Source organism: Pantherophis guttatus, chromosome 6 (genome assembly GCF_059756535.1).
Source record: "Pantherophis guttatus breed Tessera chromosome 6, ASM5975653v1, whole genome shotgun sequence".
Lineage (NCBI taxonomy): Eukaryota > Metazoa > Chordata > Lepidosauria > Squamata > Colubridae > Pantherophis > Pantherophis guttatus.
Genome location: NC_142068.1, coordinates 63645001 through 63661716, shown reverse-complemented (window position 1 = coordinate 63661716; position 16716 = coordinate 63645001). Strand labels below are relative to the sequence as shown.

The following is a 16716-nucleotide window of genomic DNA, read 5'->3' as shown; positions in this document are numbered from 1 at the left end:
ATAGCGTTCCTTTAACTGCACATACTGAGGACATGCAGAAGCATCAACTCTAAAACGTCAACTCAAGGAAGAGCTTCATACATGCCCCTACTTAATAAAAATAATTGTATTAGTATTTTAAAAGCTGTTTCTGGTAGAGATGTTAAGGTCCAACACAAATCCACACTAACAGGTGCAAATATTTCTACTCATTTTCCTTTAAAACGCACAGCAAGATTATGTAAGTTTAGTTAAGGGACTGTCACTATATAACCATGCTTTGGAAAAATCATGTAATCATGCGTTTAATATGGATTAGATTCAATGCTTGCTCCTGCCAATCTAGCAAAGCAGGAAAAGGAATATATGCTGTATTCCAGTGGAGTCCCAATTCTCTGGAGCAGATTTTTTTGAGCCACAGAACACAAGGAGAAAAGATAATTAGTAAACTTCCTTAACCTTATACCCTCCATCATTCCAGTATTCCTCTTGGATGAAGAAATCCTCCCATTTATAGGAATGGATCAAATCCCATAATTTTCTTTTAAACTAGTTTTTTTTTTTTTTTAAAAAGGAAAAATATTACAAGTCTAGAATTGAGATCTAGTAAATAGATTCCAGCATAACAGATTAATTTTGTTTTAAATTATAGCTGCTTTTTCTGCAAGGAAGTGATGAATGTTGGCTATCAAAGACCCATTAGCTGTAACACCAGTGCACAGTTCAAACGATGGTAAAGCTCAGGATTAGCTGAGTTACTTGGACTATTTTCCAGATAAAGCAGGGGTGAAATCCAGCCGGTTCTAACCGGCTTGGGCGAATCAGTAGCAGCAGCTGCGGGAGGCTCCGCCCACCCACGCGGATGTCATGATGTCACTTTTTTGCGACATTTTAAGCCTTTGCGCATGCACAGAAGGCTTTGTCCATGTGCAGACGATGGCACACATGAGCGAAGCGAGCCCGCACGTGGCGTGTGCACATTGGCGAACCGGTAGGGAAGGTAAATGAATTTCATCCCTGAGATAAAGTATAGCAACATTGGAACATGAAATGTCCTCTTTTGATTGTTCATCAATAGTTACTGGTCTTGCACCAGTACCTAGATAATTTCCCACTTAACTGCATAAATGCCAATCAATTCTCATGCTAAAATGAAATTTAGGAATTACAGAATAGGCAATTTATTTATTTATTATTAATTTAATTTATATACCGCCCTTCTCCCAGAAGGACTCATCAGAACAGGACAATATCAGAAGTATGCCACTAATGGGGACTCTCAGACTGGCCAGTTTACTCCCTAGGAAAGAATGACCCTTGACTCCATAGGTGTTCAAGAAAAGGCATTTTACTAGAGATCTGAGTGCAGCGTAGTGAGGCAAGCTCTGAAGTTTACATTCAAAAATCATATATTGAAAGCAATCCCCAATGTCCAAAACCCTGACTCCTGTGTGATTAACCCAATCAGGTTCTGTTCCAATGTTTTGGGAACCTGGCGCCTCAGGCACCACTGTATATTCTTTTCCCAGGGCCGGCATCCTGGAAGGCAGAAGATGGCTCTGTTTGGCATTCCTGGTTCCTGTTAGTGTCCATAACCCACCCCCACCCCCCCAATTTCTCACAGCATTCTTTCACACCTCCAGCACTCTTCCCCCCCCTCCCCATTATGACAGTTGCTAGCGAGCTTCAAAGAAAGCGAAGCTGGGCAGCTGACAGGACAATATAGCTGGTCTTTTAGAAATGTTCCCTTGAACTTGCAAACTAAAACACTACAGTTAATACCGCCTAAATTGGTGAAGCTCATCCACTTTTCAGGGAAGTGGTCTTGCCACCAGAAAACAGACCCTGTGCCTTAATTCAAGAGGCAAATGAGACTGGAACACACCTGACTTTCAATATCCAGAATCTGATCTTATTTGGAACCCAAGTCAAATGTGTTCCTTTCAGAATCCAGAGAGGATACCTTTGCCCTTTTGCTCCATAGGAACTCACAAACCCAGGCATAATTTTTTAGGTGATTAAAAAAAAGTGATCCTTCCAAATCTTTACAGTCCTGCTCGCAAAGAGAACAGTTCCTTCCGTAAAATATTGCTCCTGTATTTTTTTAAAAAAAGAAAGGAAAGGAAAAGAAAAATAATAAAAAAGAAAATGAGCCACATCCATAGGACTTGATGCATTAAAATAAATGCATGGCTCCCATTTCAAATAAATGATGGGGAAATAAATCATATTAAACTGGTTTATGCATTAATGCTGATTAAAAACACTTACTGACCTTATTACTCATAGCAGAGTAGTTTTCGCAGCAGATATATTTAATCTAATGACATTTAGCCCACAAAGCTTTCCATCTCAACCCACCATCTTCCATCACGTTGATTTCAACATTGACATGGACTTACAGGATTTCTTCTCATCGCTCCACCCACCGCTCTGGCTGCTTTGCTGTGGCCTGCCAGGGCCGCTAATTGCTTGTAAGAAACTGCCTCTCCAAATTTCACATCTCTCAGCAGAGTCCACAACACGTCTCTGGTGAATGAAGCTGGAAGGCAAGCAGAGGAAACGAAAATGAAGAAGTCACAGCGACAGGGACATTACTTGCTTTTTTTTTTTTTTTAAAGTAGCATTTAAATCTGGAAAAGCAAGTTGCTTGGCCAAAATTGCAGGTACCTTTGTCCCATCCTGTCTGAGTCATTTACCCCAGTGCCAGCAAGAAGGGTGGTGTATAAACCTTGACACAGGTAAGGGAGGGGGTGTAATTTGGGATCTCCGTGGCTGCTAGTAAAGAGAGAAGTGCAGCAGCCGAAGGACAGAAGGGGGTTTTGTGGAACGGCCGGAGGAGAAAGAAATGCAGATGTCTAACAAAGCACAGCACAGTACAGAAAAGTGTAAGAGCTCTTACATGCTGGACATAACAGAGAAGGAAAAAAGAAGAAAAAATCCCAGAAGGAGAAAAAAGAGACAGAACAAGCTTTGTAAGAATGAAACATTGATGTATAATACCAACAATAGCACTAATAATAATAGTATAGCAATCCTTGATTTACAATAATTTGTTCAGCAACCGTTCAAAGTTACAATGGCACCGAAAAAGGTGACTTATAACCGGTTCTTACGACTGTTACAGCATCCCCGTGGTCTCATGATCAAAATACAGATGCTTGGTAGCCGGCATGTATTTACGAAGGCTGAGGGGTCATGTAATTTTCACATGAGACTTTCCCAGCCGCTGTCCAAAAAGCTGGATTCACTTAACAACTGTATGATTCGTTTAACAACTGCTGTGATGCACTTAACAACATGGCAAAAAAAGGTCAGAATATTGGGCATGATTCACTTATCAACTGCCTCATTTAGCAATGGATCTAATGGTCACATGTTGAGGACTATCTGTATATAGTATAGAGCCGTGATGGCGAACCTATGGCATGCGTGCCACAGATGGCACGCGGAGCCATATCGGTGGGCACGTGAGCTCAGCTCCGGCACGCATGAGCACGCCAGTCAGTTGATTTTCGGGCCTTCCGGACCCACCGAAAGTAGGGAAACAGGCTGTTTCCTGCCTCCGGAGGGCCTGTGGGGAAGGCCGTTTTTGCCCGCTAAGAAAGGCTCTTAGAAAGGCTCTGGAACCTGGGGAGAGCAAAAAATAGGTGTACCGGGCCCACCATACCATCGCATGCCAAAAGCGGGGGTAGCGCGAGGGGGGGGTTGTGCGTGCATGCACAGGGGCCGGGGCGCATAGAATTATGGTTGTGGGCACACACGTGCATGATCCCGCCCTGCACTCACCCCGCTTTTGGCACGCGATGGCAAAAAGGTTAGCCATCACTGGTATAGAGGAAACACAGTAATAGTAAAGTATAGAGCAGGGCTTGTCAACCTTGGGAATTTTAAGATGTGTAGATTTCAACTTTCAGAGTTTTGCAGCCAGCAAAGTGGAATTCTGGGAGTTTAAGTCCACACATCCTAAAGTTGCTGAGGTTGAAAAATGCTTTCCTATCCTACCAGATATGCTGACTCAGTCTACTGTCAGTGGGTGACACAATGGGGAAAGTACAGTTAAATGTGTACTGCTGCTGGAAGTTTGCTGGAATTCTGGGAGTTGAAATCCACACATCTTAAAGCTGCCAAGGGTGAAAAACAGTATAGAGGAAACATTTTAATAGTAACAGAACAGAGTATAAGATAGAGATGATAATAGGTGTGTACACAAACACAGTTGTAAGTCTTACATACCACTTTTATAAAATACTTTCATTTTGTAAAATAAAAAGTTTTCTACAAAATTTATAGGGACATATAAAGTGCTTTTGTATCTGAGTCTGTGGCTATGGTTTTTAAAAAATAAAAATGACATATGCACATCAACATTTTTTTTCTTTTGAATTAGCACAGCAATCAGTTCTATGATTGTGTTCTATATTTAAATTCATGATTATTAAAGAGCACATTTTGAATAACTGATCACTATTACAAAAGCATTCAGAGCTTTGATTTTCCTATATTTTTAATTTCCAGTACAATTATCCTGTTAATGCATACAATAGGCTTTCCCATTCAGTGGCAAGCTTAAATAGGCATACAGTCAAATTAAAAAAAGAAAAAGGAAAGGAAGAATAATCATGGGCAGGACTTGTTTTATAATGCTTTTCTATTTCCAATTTTCAAACTTAAACTGGGCAGGAAGAAAGCTAACAGGCTGGATTATTGTATGCCCCCCAGCCACCATTTCACATGTTAGATATGAGAAAATACAGTGGTGTCTCCCAATATATATTGCATATTTGAATGGGTAATTCTCATTGGAAGGAAAACACTCATTCATTTGCTGCCTAGTTACTCTTGATTTTCATATTGTTGTTAATAAGGCATGAAAAGAAGCAATCTTTGCAGATTGCCATAGAATGAGACATTCATCTGTGGCAATGGAAAAATTGCCTGTTGGTGACCAGGCATGATCTGATTATAAAAAGGAGGGAATATTTATTTGTTTATTTGTTTTATTTGTTTTATTAAATTTATAAGTAACTCAAGTTGGCAAACACACATAATATTCCTTCTTTCTCCTATTTTTTCCACAACAACAACAACCCTGTGAAGTGGGGTTAGGCTGAAAGTGACCAGACCAAAATTGCCCAGTTGACTTTCATATCTAGAACTAGAACTCATAGACTCTTTAATTTCTAGCCTGTTGCTTTAACCATCCTGGTTCTAAATAGCATGTTTTACAGGTAGTTCTTGACCTATGAGAACCATCAGCCCAAAATTTTTGTTGCTAAGTGAGAAAGTTGTTAATTGAGTTTTGCCCCCTTTTATGACCCTTCTTGCCACAGTTGTTAAGTGAATCACTGCAGCTGTTAAGTTAGTACCACGATCGTTAAGTGAAACTGGCTTCCCCATTAACTTTTCTTGTCTGAAGTTTACAAAAGGTGATCCCATGATCGTGGGCCATTGTAACTGTCATAAATATGAGCCAGTTGCCAAGTGTCTAAATTTTGATCATGTGACCATGGAAATGCTGCAACGGTCGTAAGTGTGAAAAATGGTGATATGTCACTTTTTCCAGGCTGTTATAACTTTGAGAAGTCACTAAACGAAGTGTTGCAAGTCGAAGGCTGCCTGTATTGTGTTACCATAGCTTAGAACTCTACAAACTGGTCTGCACCTGTTTCTTGACATAGGAGAGAGAGGGGGAAAATTTTAGACACTAACAGGAGTTGTGTAAGATTGGCTTTCTTTGGAGGGTTTTCTCATTCAGCTGCTGAATATTTTAAGTCTCCAAGTGAGTATGCTGCAGAGAAAAGGCTTCTGTGATTATTTCTGCCCAGAATTATTTATTTAATAGATTTGTAGGTCATTGTATATTCCTGGAAGCTTGCAACTGTAAAACATAGTCCAGAGAATTAAAACAACCGCAGTCAGGCAGAAGAGAATCACAAATTGCAACAACCTATTAATCCCCAAACACTCTCCAGAAGAGCTGCATTTTTACCATCTTTTGGAAGGTTATCATAGAAGGGACGCTGGATTCCCAAATGAAGGAATGCTGTAATCTATTTACTGATCTTCTCAGCAAAGGAGGAATATTTTTTTATTTAATGCTTTTTGTAGCCTGTAGAAATCCATTCGGGCTCCAGACAGTGTTACATGGTTTGAAATATAATACAATAAAAAAAACCCACAGCAATTTACAATATAACATTCCTTTATGGTGATCACTCAAACAAAGCAATGGACTCAAAGCTTGTTCTGCTAAGCAAGAATTGTGGTTATCCATGCTTTGGCACATAGAAAAGCATTCTATGGAGTAGATGCATATAAACCATAAGTTACTGTTCCATAATATACTCCTATCTTCTTCTCATTTGCTGCCCCAGATCTCTTTTAATTTTCTACATGGAGTCCACAACAATTGGTTTAACAACCGTTTGAATTTACAATGGTGCTGAAAACAAATTATGACCTGTCCTCAAAGCTATGACTGCTGTACCATCCCCATGGTCAAGTGATTGCAATTTGAGCACTTGGCAATCAGCTTGCATTACCAATGGTTGCAATGTCTTGTGGTCACATGGCCACAATTTGCAATCTTGTCAGCTGGCTGCTGATAAACAAAGTCAAAGGGGGAAGCTGGATTCATTTAATGGCCATGCAATTAACTTAACAATCATGTGATTCACTTAACAACTATAGTAAAATTGGGTCTGGTCATGTGATGATTTGCTTAATGACTTCATCACTGAGCGAAATTCCAGTACCACTACAACCAATTGTGGTTGTAGATCAAGGATTTTTTTTTGTAAATTAAGGAGATAGGCAGGCTGAATGATAAGCAATATTTTCCCCTTCAAATGAAATTTTTGGGGCAGAAAAAAAAACCCTTTAATGTGCTGGTAATTAAATTTAAAAATTAGTTACATTATATTTACTCCAGAAAAGCATTCTTTGTTGTTAAATAAATCCACATATATTTATTAGTTTTAAATAATAACAACTTCTTAAATGAATAGCATAATACTTACCAGTGAAAAAATATCCATTTAGCCTTTATGATAACGTTAAGCAAATTAAATATCAGCATAATCCAGGTGATACTAGGAAAGGGTCATCAAAGAAATTAACTTTGTTGTTCATTAATTTACATGGATTAAAAAGGGCAGAGAGATAGCAAATCTGCTCTAGTTCTTTTATGATATAATTTCAAACTGTACACCATTTGTGGCGCTAGGGTGATTTTGGGGTTAATCAGACTGATTTGTCCTTTTAATTGCTTTCTATTCAAAGAAAATTCATTAGATAATGTTCTCTTCAAAATTCATGAATCAATTTAACTGAAGAAACCATATTAACAGCTTTGGGTTCATTAGCACACAGAGTTGTGTTACGAGCTGATTGCTAGGAGAGTTTCCTTAGGCAGTAAGATTTTGTTGACTGTAATTTTTTTTTTTAAAAAGAAAGGCCTATTTAAAATCCAACTGTTTATGGTTAGAATGGATTTCTCCAATTCCATTCTACGGTTCTTCGCTGACTTAGCTATGGACTATGTCTGCTGTTTTTACAGAATAAATTGTGATGGTTTATTTTAGAAATTGATTTATCAGTCTGCTCTCTGACTTAATCTTTCTAGTCTTTGTATACAGTATATCAGCCTAAAATCTTGGCATCCTTCTTACTGTCTTCTCTCTCACTTGGCCTTTGCAGTCTTCTTAAACAATGATGTTTCTTCCTATATAACTGGACACTAAAGTAGCACACTATACTGGAGTGGTAGTGGTTTTGCTACAGGGTGAACTGGTAGCGGCGGCAGCGGGAGGCTCCGCCCACCTGCCCAGACATCTCTGCACATGTGCAGAAGCTTTGCGCATGCGTGCGAGCGCACACCCATGAGCAAACCAGTAGTGATGGGATTTGAAACCCACTACTGACACTTTATAATAGCTGTTATCTTAAAAACAATAGTCTCAGGTGGAAAGTTTTTGTAATAGAGCTAAATAACCAGTAATTCATATACTACTAAAACTCTTTCAATTGGGCAAAATCGGAAAGTATAGCCAACAATCACTGAACAAAAGTAATTGAAATGGGCTAATCAGAATGCGAAATCTGTAATTTCCATAATTCTCAGTTATGTTCATGCTGGCTGAGAAGAAACAAGGCTGGGAAATTTATGGGAGATAGTCCGAATTAATATTTTCATTATACTCCTGTACATTGATGTTAGAAACATCAAAAAATGAAAACACCATGTTTGGACTTTTAGGAAAACGATTTAAAAAAACTGAGCACTCAGCAATATAATACTGTAGGTATACATTTATGGTTTAGCCTAGTCTTATGTTGAAATCTAGCTGCCAATTTTTATAAATGGGAGAACTGCAAGAATGGTATATTGCCAATACATAAATATTTGAAGGATCGCGGTATGATGATTCACCTTCTGATCAGACTCTCAGAATGTAAGGACTGAAAAGGACCTTTGAGATGATGTAATTCAACCCCCTAACAAATTCAGGAATAGCAATACTTATAGCACTTAGATTTATATACCGCTTCATAGTGCTTTACAGACCTCTCTAAGAGAATAACAGAGTCAGCATTTTGCCCCCAACAATCTGGGTCCTCATTTCACTGACCTCGGAAGGATGGAAGGCTGAGTCAACCTTGAGCTGGTTGACTCAGTAAAATTAGCCTGCAATACTGCATTCTAACCACTTTTCTCTAGTTTTCCTAACTGTGTTATCACAAAACACAGTATGATGTGGCCATTTTTTTCTGGTGAAAGTAGTTCCCACTGCTTTTCCATCTTTAACTACAATTTCCCAGTAAGAATCACTTTTAGGAGAGACAATCCCTTTTTATGTATATTAAAAATATGCCTTTGCTTAAGTTTCATTGGCATTTTAGAAAACACAGAGCTGTAGAAAGCAAGAATAATGATTTTACAACGAAAAAGAGAATTTGTACCTCAGCTATTCCACATCAAAAGCAAATATAAAAACCTGTCCTATATTTCACTACTGACAATTTCACCTATATTTTTGCCCTCTCATGTTTATTTGAAAACACTGTCTTTTCCATCACACCGAATGAACAATCATAAAAAGAGAGGATTTTTTTTTCTTTACACAGAAACAATATATGGGAACAATATGCATATTTCTCACCATTCATTTCATTTTCAGAAAGGGATAGGCTGAAGCCTGAACATTTTCGAGAGAGGCAACCAAATAGATCAAAGGCTTAGAGAGCGCATGCCACAGATACTTCACACTATTACTATTTCCTTGTATACAATGCTACTCCAAGATTAAAACAAAAAACAAAAACGGAAAGATCACAAAGACAGAATATACTCAAGGAAGAGCTAAATGCAAGCCTGATCTATTTTAAGCAGGTTTAATATGTGGAACATGCTGTGTTGGGAAATTCTGAAAACAGAACAGTGGGAGCTCATGTAGAGTTAATAAGCAGTTGCCATTCCATAATAAGAGCCTGCCTCGCTGGAACAGTAGTTTCTGTAGAGAACTTCAACGGGAGCAAAATTTGACTCTGTTACTAACTCTAATGTATCTTATTCTGAACATTTTTACAAGCTTTAAAGATTGATATTAGACTCCTATGCTCAGGTATCCAAGCAATAATTCTTCCAGGATGTCCTGGAATAATTCTTCCTGTATATCTTGTGACATACAGTAGAGAACTAAAAGGCAAAGCAACTTTTTGGTACTACAGTTCATCCCAGCTTGGAGTAAGTAACTCTAATGTCTTTTGGGCATGAAGTGAACTTTTCTTACATTTTCAGAGCTTTAACTTTATGTTTTTATTTATTTATTTGTTTTATAGATCGAATTTGGAAACTACCCATCTCACTCACAGAACGGCTCTGGCAGTGTTCAATTAAAACATAAAAACCATATAAATATTATAGTCCAATAGGAGTTAAAACACGAGTAAAATAATTAAAGTTAAAAAGATGGGAGAGCGAGCCTTCAAGGCCCTTGGAGGGCTTTTTGATACTGGTATTGCTTTATTGCACAATTGTAGCCCTCTGATCTCTGTTTTAACTGTTTTGTAATTGTCATTCTACAAAATAAAGTAGATTTTTTTTTTAAAAAAAAAAGATATTTTCATAAATGATGTCTTACTAATGACTGGAGGCAACATTTAAAAACATGCTTACTTGGTAGAAACTCAGCTAGGCTTATTTCTGAGTGCACATGCAGAAAATTACGAATGAGATCCAAATCTTTTTTTCGTTCTCCATCATGTCTTATTCAGTTTTTCTGCTTAACACCCCTTGCTCCCCAAATCCTAGCACAAGACACACACAAAAACTAAATAGGATGTAAATATTGTTCTATGTTACACTATTTAATATTAACTAAATATTGTAACTATCTTACAACATTGTAACATAGAATTGCTGGAAGAAATAGCATTTTCTAAAACAATTATTATAAAAAAAGTGAGAAACTTACTATAATGGCCAGTTTTGACTATGATATACAAGACTACACATCATAATTTCTTTAGACAAGTAAGGTAGTCTTCAACTTACAACAGTTTGTTGTAGTTACAAGAGCACTGAAAAAAGTGACTTATGATAGTTTTTCACACTTACAACTGCTGCAGCATCCCATGATCAAAATTCAGACTTGGCAACTGATTCATATTTATAATGGTTACAGTGTCATGTGATTATCTTTTGTGTTTCTAACTTAACAATAGTGTTATTAACTTAACAACTGTGTGGTGATTCCCTTAACAACTGTGACAAGAATGGACATAAAACAGGGCAAAGCTCACTTAATGAATGTCTTGCTTAGCGATAGAAGTTTTTGGCTCAATTGTGGTTGTAAATTGATGACTGCCTGTAGTTGTCAAATGCATACAGGTAGTCCTCAACTAAAAACGATTTCTTTAGTGACTGTTCAAAGTTACAACGGCACTGAAAAAAAGGGACGTTTTTCACACTTACAACAATTGCAGCATCCCCATGTCACATGATTAAAATTCAGATGCTTGCCAAGTGGTTCATACTTACGATGGTTGCAATTTCCCGGGATCATGAGGTCCCCTTTTGTGACCTTCTGACAAGAAAAGTCAATGGGGAACCCAGATTCACTTAACAACCAGGTTACTAACTTAACAAATGCAATGATTCACTTAACAGCTGTGGCAAGAAAAGTTGTAAAATGGGGCAAGCTCACTTAACAAATGTTTTACTTAGCAACATAATTTTTTGGCTCAATTGTGGTTGTAACCCGAGGACTATCTGTAGTTCACGTGAAATAGTTGAATCAGATCCGCATACCGATCATTTCTTTCTCATTTACATGACAGTTCAAAATAATACTATAAGTTTCAGTTGTATGCAGATCATTTTATAAGTGATATCTGAAACATTAACTTTACCTTGTAGGCAGCGAATGCATTAATTAGCTTAAAGCAAGCAGCTCGATATTATGTCAAATGGTTTTATTACTAAATTCTCTGCTTGCGACTATAAATATAATCTGTTCCAAATGAGATGAACCGTTATCAGTTTTCCATGTGACCTCAAGCTTTGGATGTTGATAAATACATTGGAAAAATTATGCCTTGATACTCACACTTGTCACTTATAACACCTTCTAGTATTCTAAGCCTGAAAACACAGGTCTCTTCTTTAATAAGAATAAAAAGTGATCTAATGAGGAACAAGGATTAATTATAAATAATTCAAAATAAGTGACCCCGTAAATACATAAAGCTGAAAAGAAATAATTATCTATTTTCTTCAATCCTACCAAATGATTGATGTGTGGATCTGTTTCATCCATTATAGCTACGCTGGGATATTTTCATTGTTTAGAGTATTGAGCTACCAGAGAGATGCAAGTTCAGATCCACTCTTAGCCATGATTTAGCAAAGATAAAATGGTGATATCAAAGTAATTATAATATTCCTTAGGGGAAGGGGCTATTTTCCTTTTTGAAACATTATGTTTAACCAGTAGTTATCTTTGACAGAATCTGAAGTCAGCTGGATCTATGGGACAGTTTACGGAATGATGCAAGTAGCTAATTCATTCTCTCTGTTCCTCGGTGCATCATACAAGCTACAGCTTGTACACTTTTAAAATCAAAATGTGTCTGTTAATCAGCTCATCGTTAAAATGTGGGTGTCACTCCAGCAACTATTTTGTGAATGACAGTTATCATCAGTAATTGTCGCCATCTAGAGATCTTCTACTTATCACTTTTCTCTAATCTTAATGTTCAGAAATTTCATCTCACCTTGAAACCAAAGGTATGTGTTATCCTAGCTTAGGGTGGCCCTGTTTGCATTCAAGGTATTCCACGAAAGCTTATATAAAGTGGTTAATGTTTACCTTTATTTTTTTTCACTGCAAAAGACATATAATAGTCACCTTAATTGCTTTTGCTGCAACAAAATCTTTTTTTTTTCTTGCTATAATAGACTAAAATGGTTATGTCTCTGAAAGCAGCAAACTATTTTTTTTCTTCTTTTCCCACATTCCCTCCAGGCAGAACACTGGGTCTCAGAACCCACCCTGCAGATAAATTGCCTGTTAAGGAAACATCCCTAGTCATTTTCCTGCCTCTGACAGAAATATCAATTGATCATCCTGGAGCATTAACAAGTCATCAAGCAAATAAAAGACAGTCACTTGGCAGCCATTACACTATTATGTTTGTAGCTGAAAGAGTAGCCCCACACAGAGTAGATTTGGAGAATGCCATGTTGCTTTGTTTATTCTCAGACTTAAAGAAATGGATTCCTTGGCATCCAAGATGCTTTCTGAGATGCTACTTGAATCACAGCTATGCAGGTTCCATTGAGCCAAATGGCAGAAAGACAGATGCAGCATTATCATCACCATCACTAAATTCTATTTAGGAAATCTGTAAAGTTTGTCTGGGCCAGTATATATGACAATGGTTTGTAGTGGATTAGTTTAGGGAGGACTTTGGTATCTTAAGGGGGGGAGAGCCTTCTCTGTGGGAGCACCCGCCCTCTGGAACGAGCTACCTCCTGGAATATGGCTGATTCCGGATCTCCGCACTTTCCGTAAGGCCCTGAAGACGTTTTTATTTCAGCAAGCCGGCCTGGCCTGAATAGGTTTTCTGGGTTAGTTTTTTAATTGTATATCTAGGGGTTTTAAATTGGGAGGCCGATTAATTTAATTTATTTTTAATTATCTTAACTTTTATATTGTATGTTATTTTAATTCTCGGCTGTTCACCGCCCTGAGTCCCTTTGGGAAGAAGGGCGGGATATAAATTCAATAAATAAATAAATAAATAAAATAAATAAACAAGGGGATGAGGTGGCTCAGTGGCTAAGATGCTGAGCTTGTTGAGTGAAAGGTCAGCAGTTCAGTGGTTCAAATCCTTAGTGCCGCGTAACGGGGTGAGCTCCCGTTACTTGTCCCAGCTTCTGCCAACCTAGCAGTTTGAAAGCATGTAGAAAATGCAAGTAGAATAATAGGGAGCACTTTTGGTGGGAAGATAACAGCTTTCCGTGCGCCTTTGGTGTTTAGTCATGCTGGTCACATGACCATGGAGAAGTCTTCGGACAGCACTGGCTCTTTGGTTTAGAAACGGAGATGGGCACCATCCCCTAGAGTCGGGAACATATGTGCGAGGGGAACCTTTACCTTTACCTATCTTAACATGAGAAAATTAATGTAGACACTAGGAAATTTGTCCATGAATCCATCTCTTTATTTTTTACAGTGTAGTATATTCTATGTGGATACACAAATGAAAACCTGTTTATAATAACTCACTCTATAGCAATTTGGCATTATAAACTGCTGCAGTCCACTGGAAAGGAAAACCCCTTCTTGTTTACTTTTCCAAATCTTCCAGAAAAAGGGAGGGATGCACATACCTGTTGACACATTCTTCCGAAGTCTAATGAGAGAATAGGCTAATAGATTAAGAAATCAGAGCAAGTTGTACAGAGATTCTCTTTGCAGCGTACAGAATTAGCTGCTTTTGAAACTGCATCCTTCATCATCAGACACATAAAGAATATATAAAAAACACTCAGGTTAAATCAAGAAAAGTACAATATTCTTCCAAACACACTTTCTAATCCACAATAAAGTTACTTTGGCTAGGACAAATGGCTAACCCAAAGGCTTGCTGTAACTGCAAAAAACAGCTTTATGATTGGAGATTATATGACAGAAGAGACTTTAACATGATGATGTCTTCATTCTGGTAAGCAAAATGGAAATGGACAATATGACCACTGCTCTTTCCATCTCATACATTAGATTTCACAAAGCAGAAAGTTGATGGTTCAACGGACATCCTCATTTCACAGATCTTCTAACACATCATTCTATTACATGCGAGTGAACATGTAATCAACCTCAATATGGTACTCTTCAGATGTACTGCAGAAAAATCTGAAAGTTATCACTCCAACCTTATTTAACAACTATCAAACTAGGAGAAACTAGTTTAGGACCTTGCATACTTAATATACTATAGTGATGAATAAACCATGACCACAATCAGCCCACAGAAATCCTTTTGCAAATTTGGCAAAAACTGGCAAACACAACAATCTGTATAGCTATTAAAACTAAATCTCGGGTGTATCTCTATTTTGCCAATACAGCATTCCCCTTTATTTTCCAAAATAAAAATCTTAGTCTCAGTACTGTATTTTGAATAGACAATACAGCACAATATGTTTGTAATATATGAAATCCCTTCAAAGTGTGTAGAGTCTATAGATTCATAATCTGCCAAATGTCCAGATTTTCATGTACTATTTTATGACCAAGAAGGGCTCTATTTATGTATGAATTCATTACAGTTACCTAATGGTTAATATTTCTTCAGTACAGTAGTAACAGTCATGATAATTGGGGTACCTGCTTCCCTTATTCCACGGACCAATGCTAGGGACTGTGACGGGCCGGTCATTCTCTCACAGATTTTTTCCAGATTAGTTTTGCAAACATGGATAGTATTTCTACATAAATGGCTGTTTTTTAAAAAAATAATATCCAATACTAGACAGCGGACAAATGTTGAGAATCAAGAGGATGCTAATGATATTTCAATTACAGATATGTAGTCTAATAGAAAATCCTGGCATCATGACTCAGGTGGGAATAAATAAAATAAAACATCAAATGACAATTTCTTTCAAGCTCCTCCATCTACCAGAACACATTTTTCCCCCTGTCATATGCTAAGATAGAGATGGAAATTATATGAGACTTCCATAACCTATTTTCTTTTGCATTATTTTCTTTTATTCTTCTTCCCCTTGGCAAGTTTACTTGCCTCCCTAACTCTAGCTCTGACTGTGTTCCTGCTGCTTCTAACATTGTAGATAAATCTGCCTGGCAATGGATGCTGCAGAGATGCAAGAGCCCATTCTTTTAAAAAAAAAGGATAAAAAGAGTTATTTTCTCTGCTCAAAAGTTATGGAGATGAAATTTGAGTTTACAATGAATGTGGGTCTCCTACTTTGATCATAATATCATAAAAAGGATTCATAATATATTACTTGAGAGTCTTAAAACAAATATTACTACTTTTGAGGAAACATTAACAATTTAGACCCATCATCTATTAAGCCATTTTCATTGGGCTAATGACTACTGTATGTCAAGGCAGAGTTACAGAATTGCAATCTTTTTCTCTAATTTAACCATCATTTAGTTATTTACATAATTTATCTCACCACCTGAAATCAATTGGCTTAAATATAGAATAGAAGGTAAGACTAAAATTATTTAAAATAGCAAATAGGGGCAAAAACAAAAATTATGTAATAAGGGAAAATTGGGTTGCTCTGTACATTTAATCCTCATAGGCCATGTTTTCAGGAAGTTTATGGAGGCCACATTGTGGTTCAATGGGAAAGCTATACTAATGGAGGGATCACACTGTACAGGAAGAAATACTGAAGAATCTGTTCTCTAAATATTCCAAGAACAACAATTTGCAATGACAATTTGTTTTTCAGTTAGCTCTACAGTATTCATTAAGGACACAATAAGGCAATCCTGTTTTATTGCCATTGGCTAGTAAATGTCTGACTCTTCATCATCTGACAGATATCATTTTTTCCATCATTGGATGTTATTAACTATTTCTTTGAGTTCTTATAAGTTCGAACTTCAAACATCTTGGGTCCTTCCAACTGTTTTATAGGTTCTACATTCCATTGACTCTACTGGAGCAAGCCGAAGGCAATGTGGTATCCTAAATATTGGCAAGGTATCAGGCTGCCTACCATTGAGTATTCTTATTTAAAATGATTCTAATGCAAACTGTGTTGATTTATTTTTTTTTTAAAAAAGAAAACAATTGTGTAAAAAGCAACACTTTGGCTTGAAATGCTGACTGTGTTTTTGTCTTCACTCCTGTAGAAGCATAATGAATGATTGCAGTATTACTGCTAAGGATGTAACTGAACCTCATTGTTTTCTACATTTCATACATTAAGAAAATTTCAGTTGGCAGGTGATATAAAGAGTTAATGTCACATCTTTTTCATTTCAGGAACATAGAAGTCTAGTTAGGCTAAGCTTTATTTTACTCTCATGAATACAAATGTTCTAACAATCTCAGTGTAGTTTTCTGTGTATAGGAATCCCTTACCAAGGACATATTGTTGTGTTTCCTCTTAGAGATGAATAGTTTTTGTCCTAATAAGGTAATAAGAAGTGATAAACTCAACAGCTAAACCCCAAT

At 37.2% G+C, this 16716-nt stretch overlaps 1 protein-coding gene across 9 annotated transcripts in view; it reads right to left on the bottom strand.

Moving 5' to 3' along the window:
• The window catches only part of MGMT (O-6-methylguanine-DNA methyltransferase), a 245358-nt gene that overhangs the window by 43301 nt on the left and 185341 nt on the right, over positions 1 to 16716 (bottom strand). For all 9 annotated transcript variants that reach the window (XM_034436467.3, XM_087871653.1, XM_060682920.2 and 6 more), the window contains one exon: positions 2382 to 2521. In XM_034436467.3, the coding sequence (XP_034292358.1) occupies positions 2382 to 2521 (140 nt within the window). The remainder of the gene's footprint in view (positions 1 to 2381; positions 2522 to 16716) is intronic.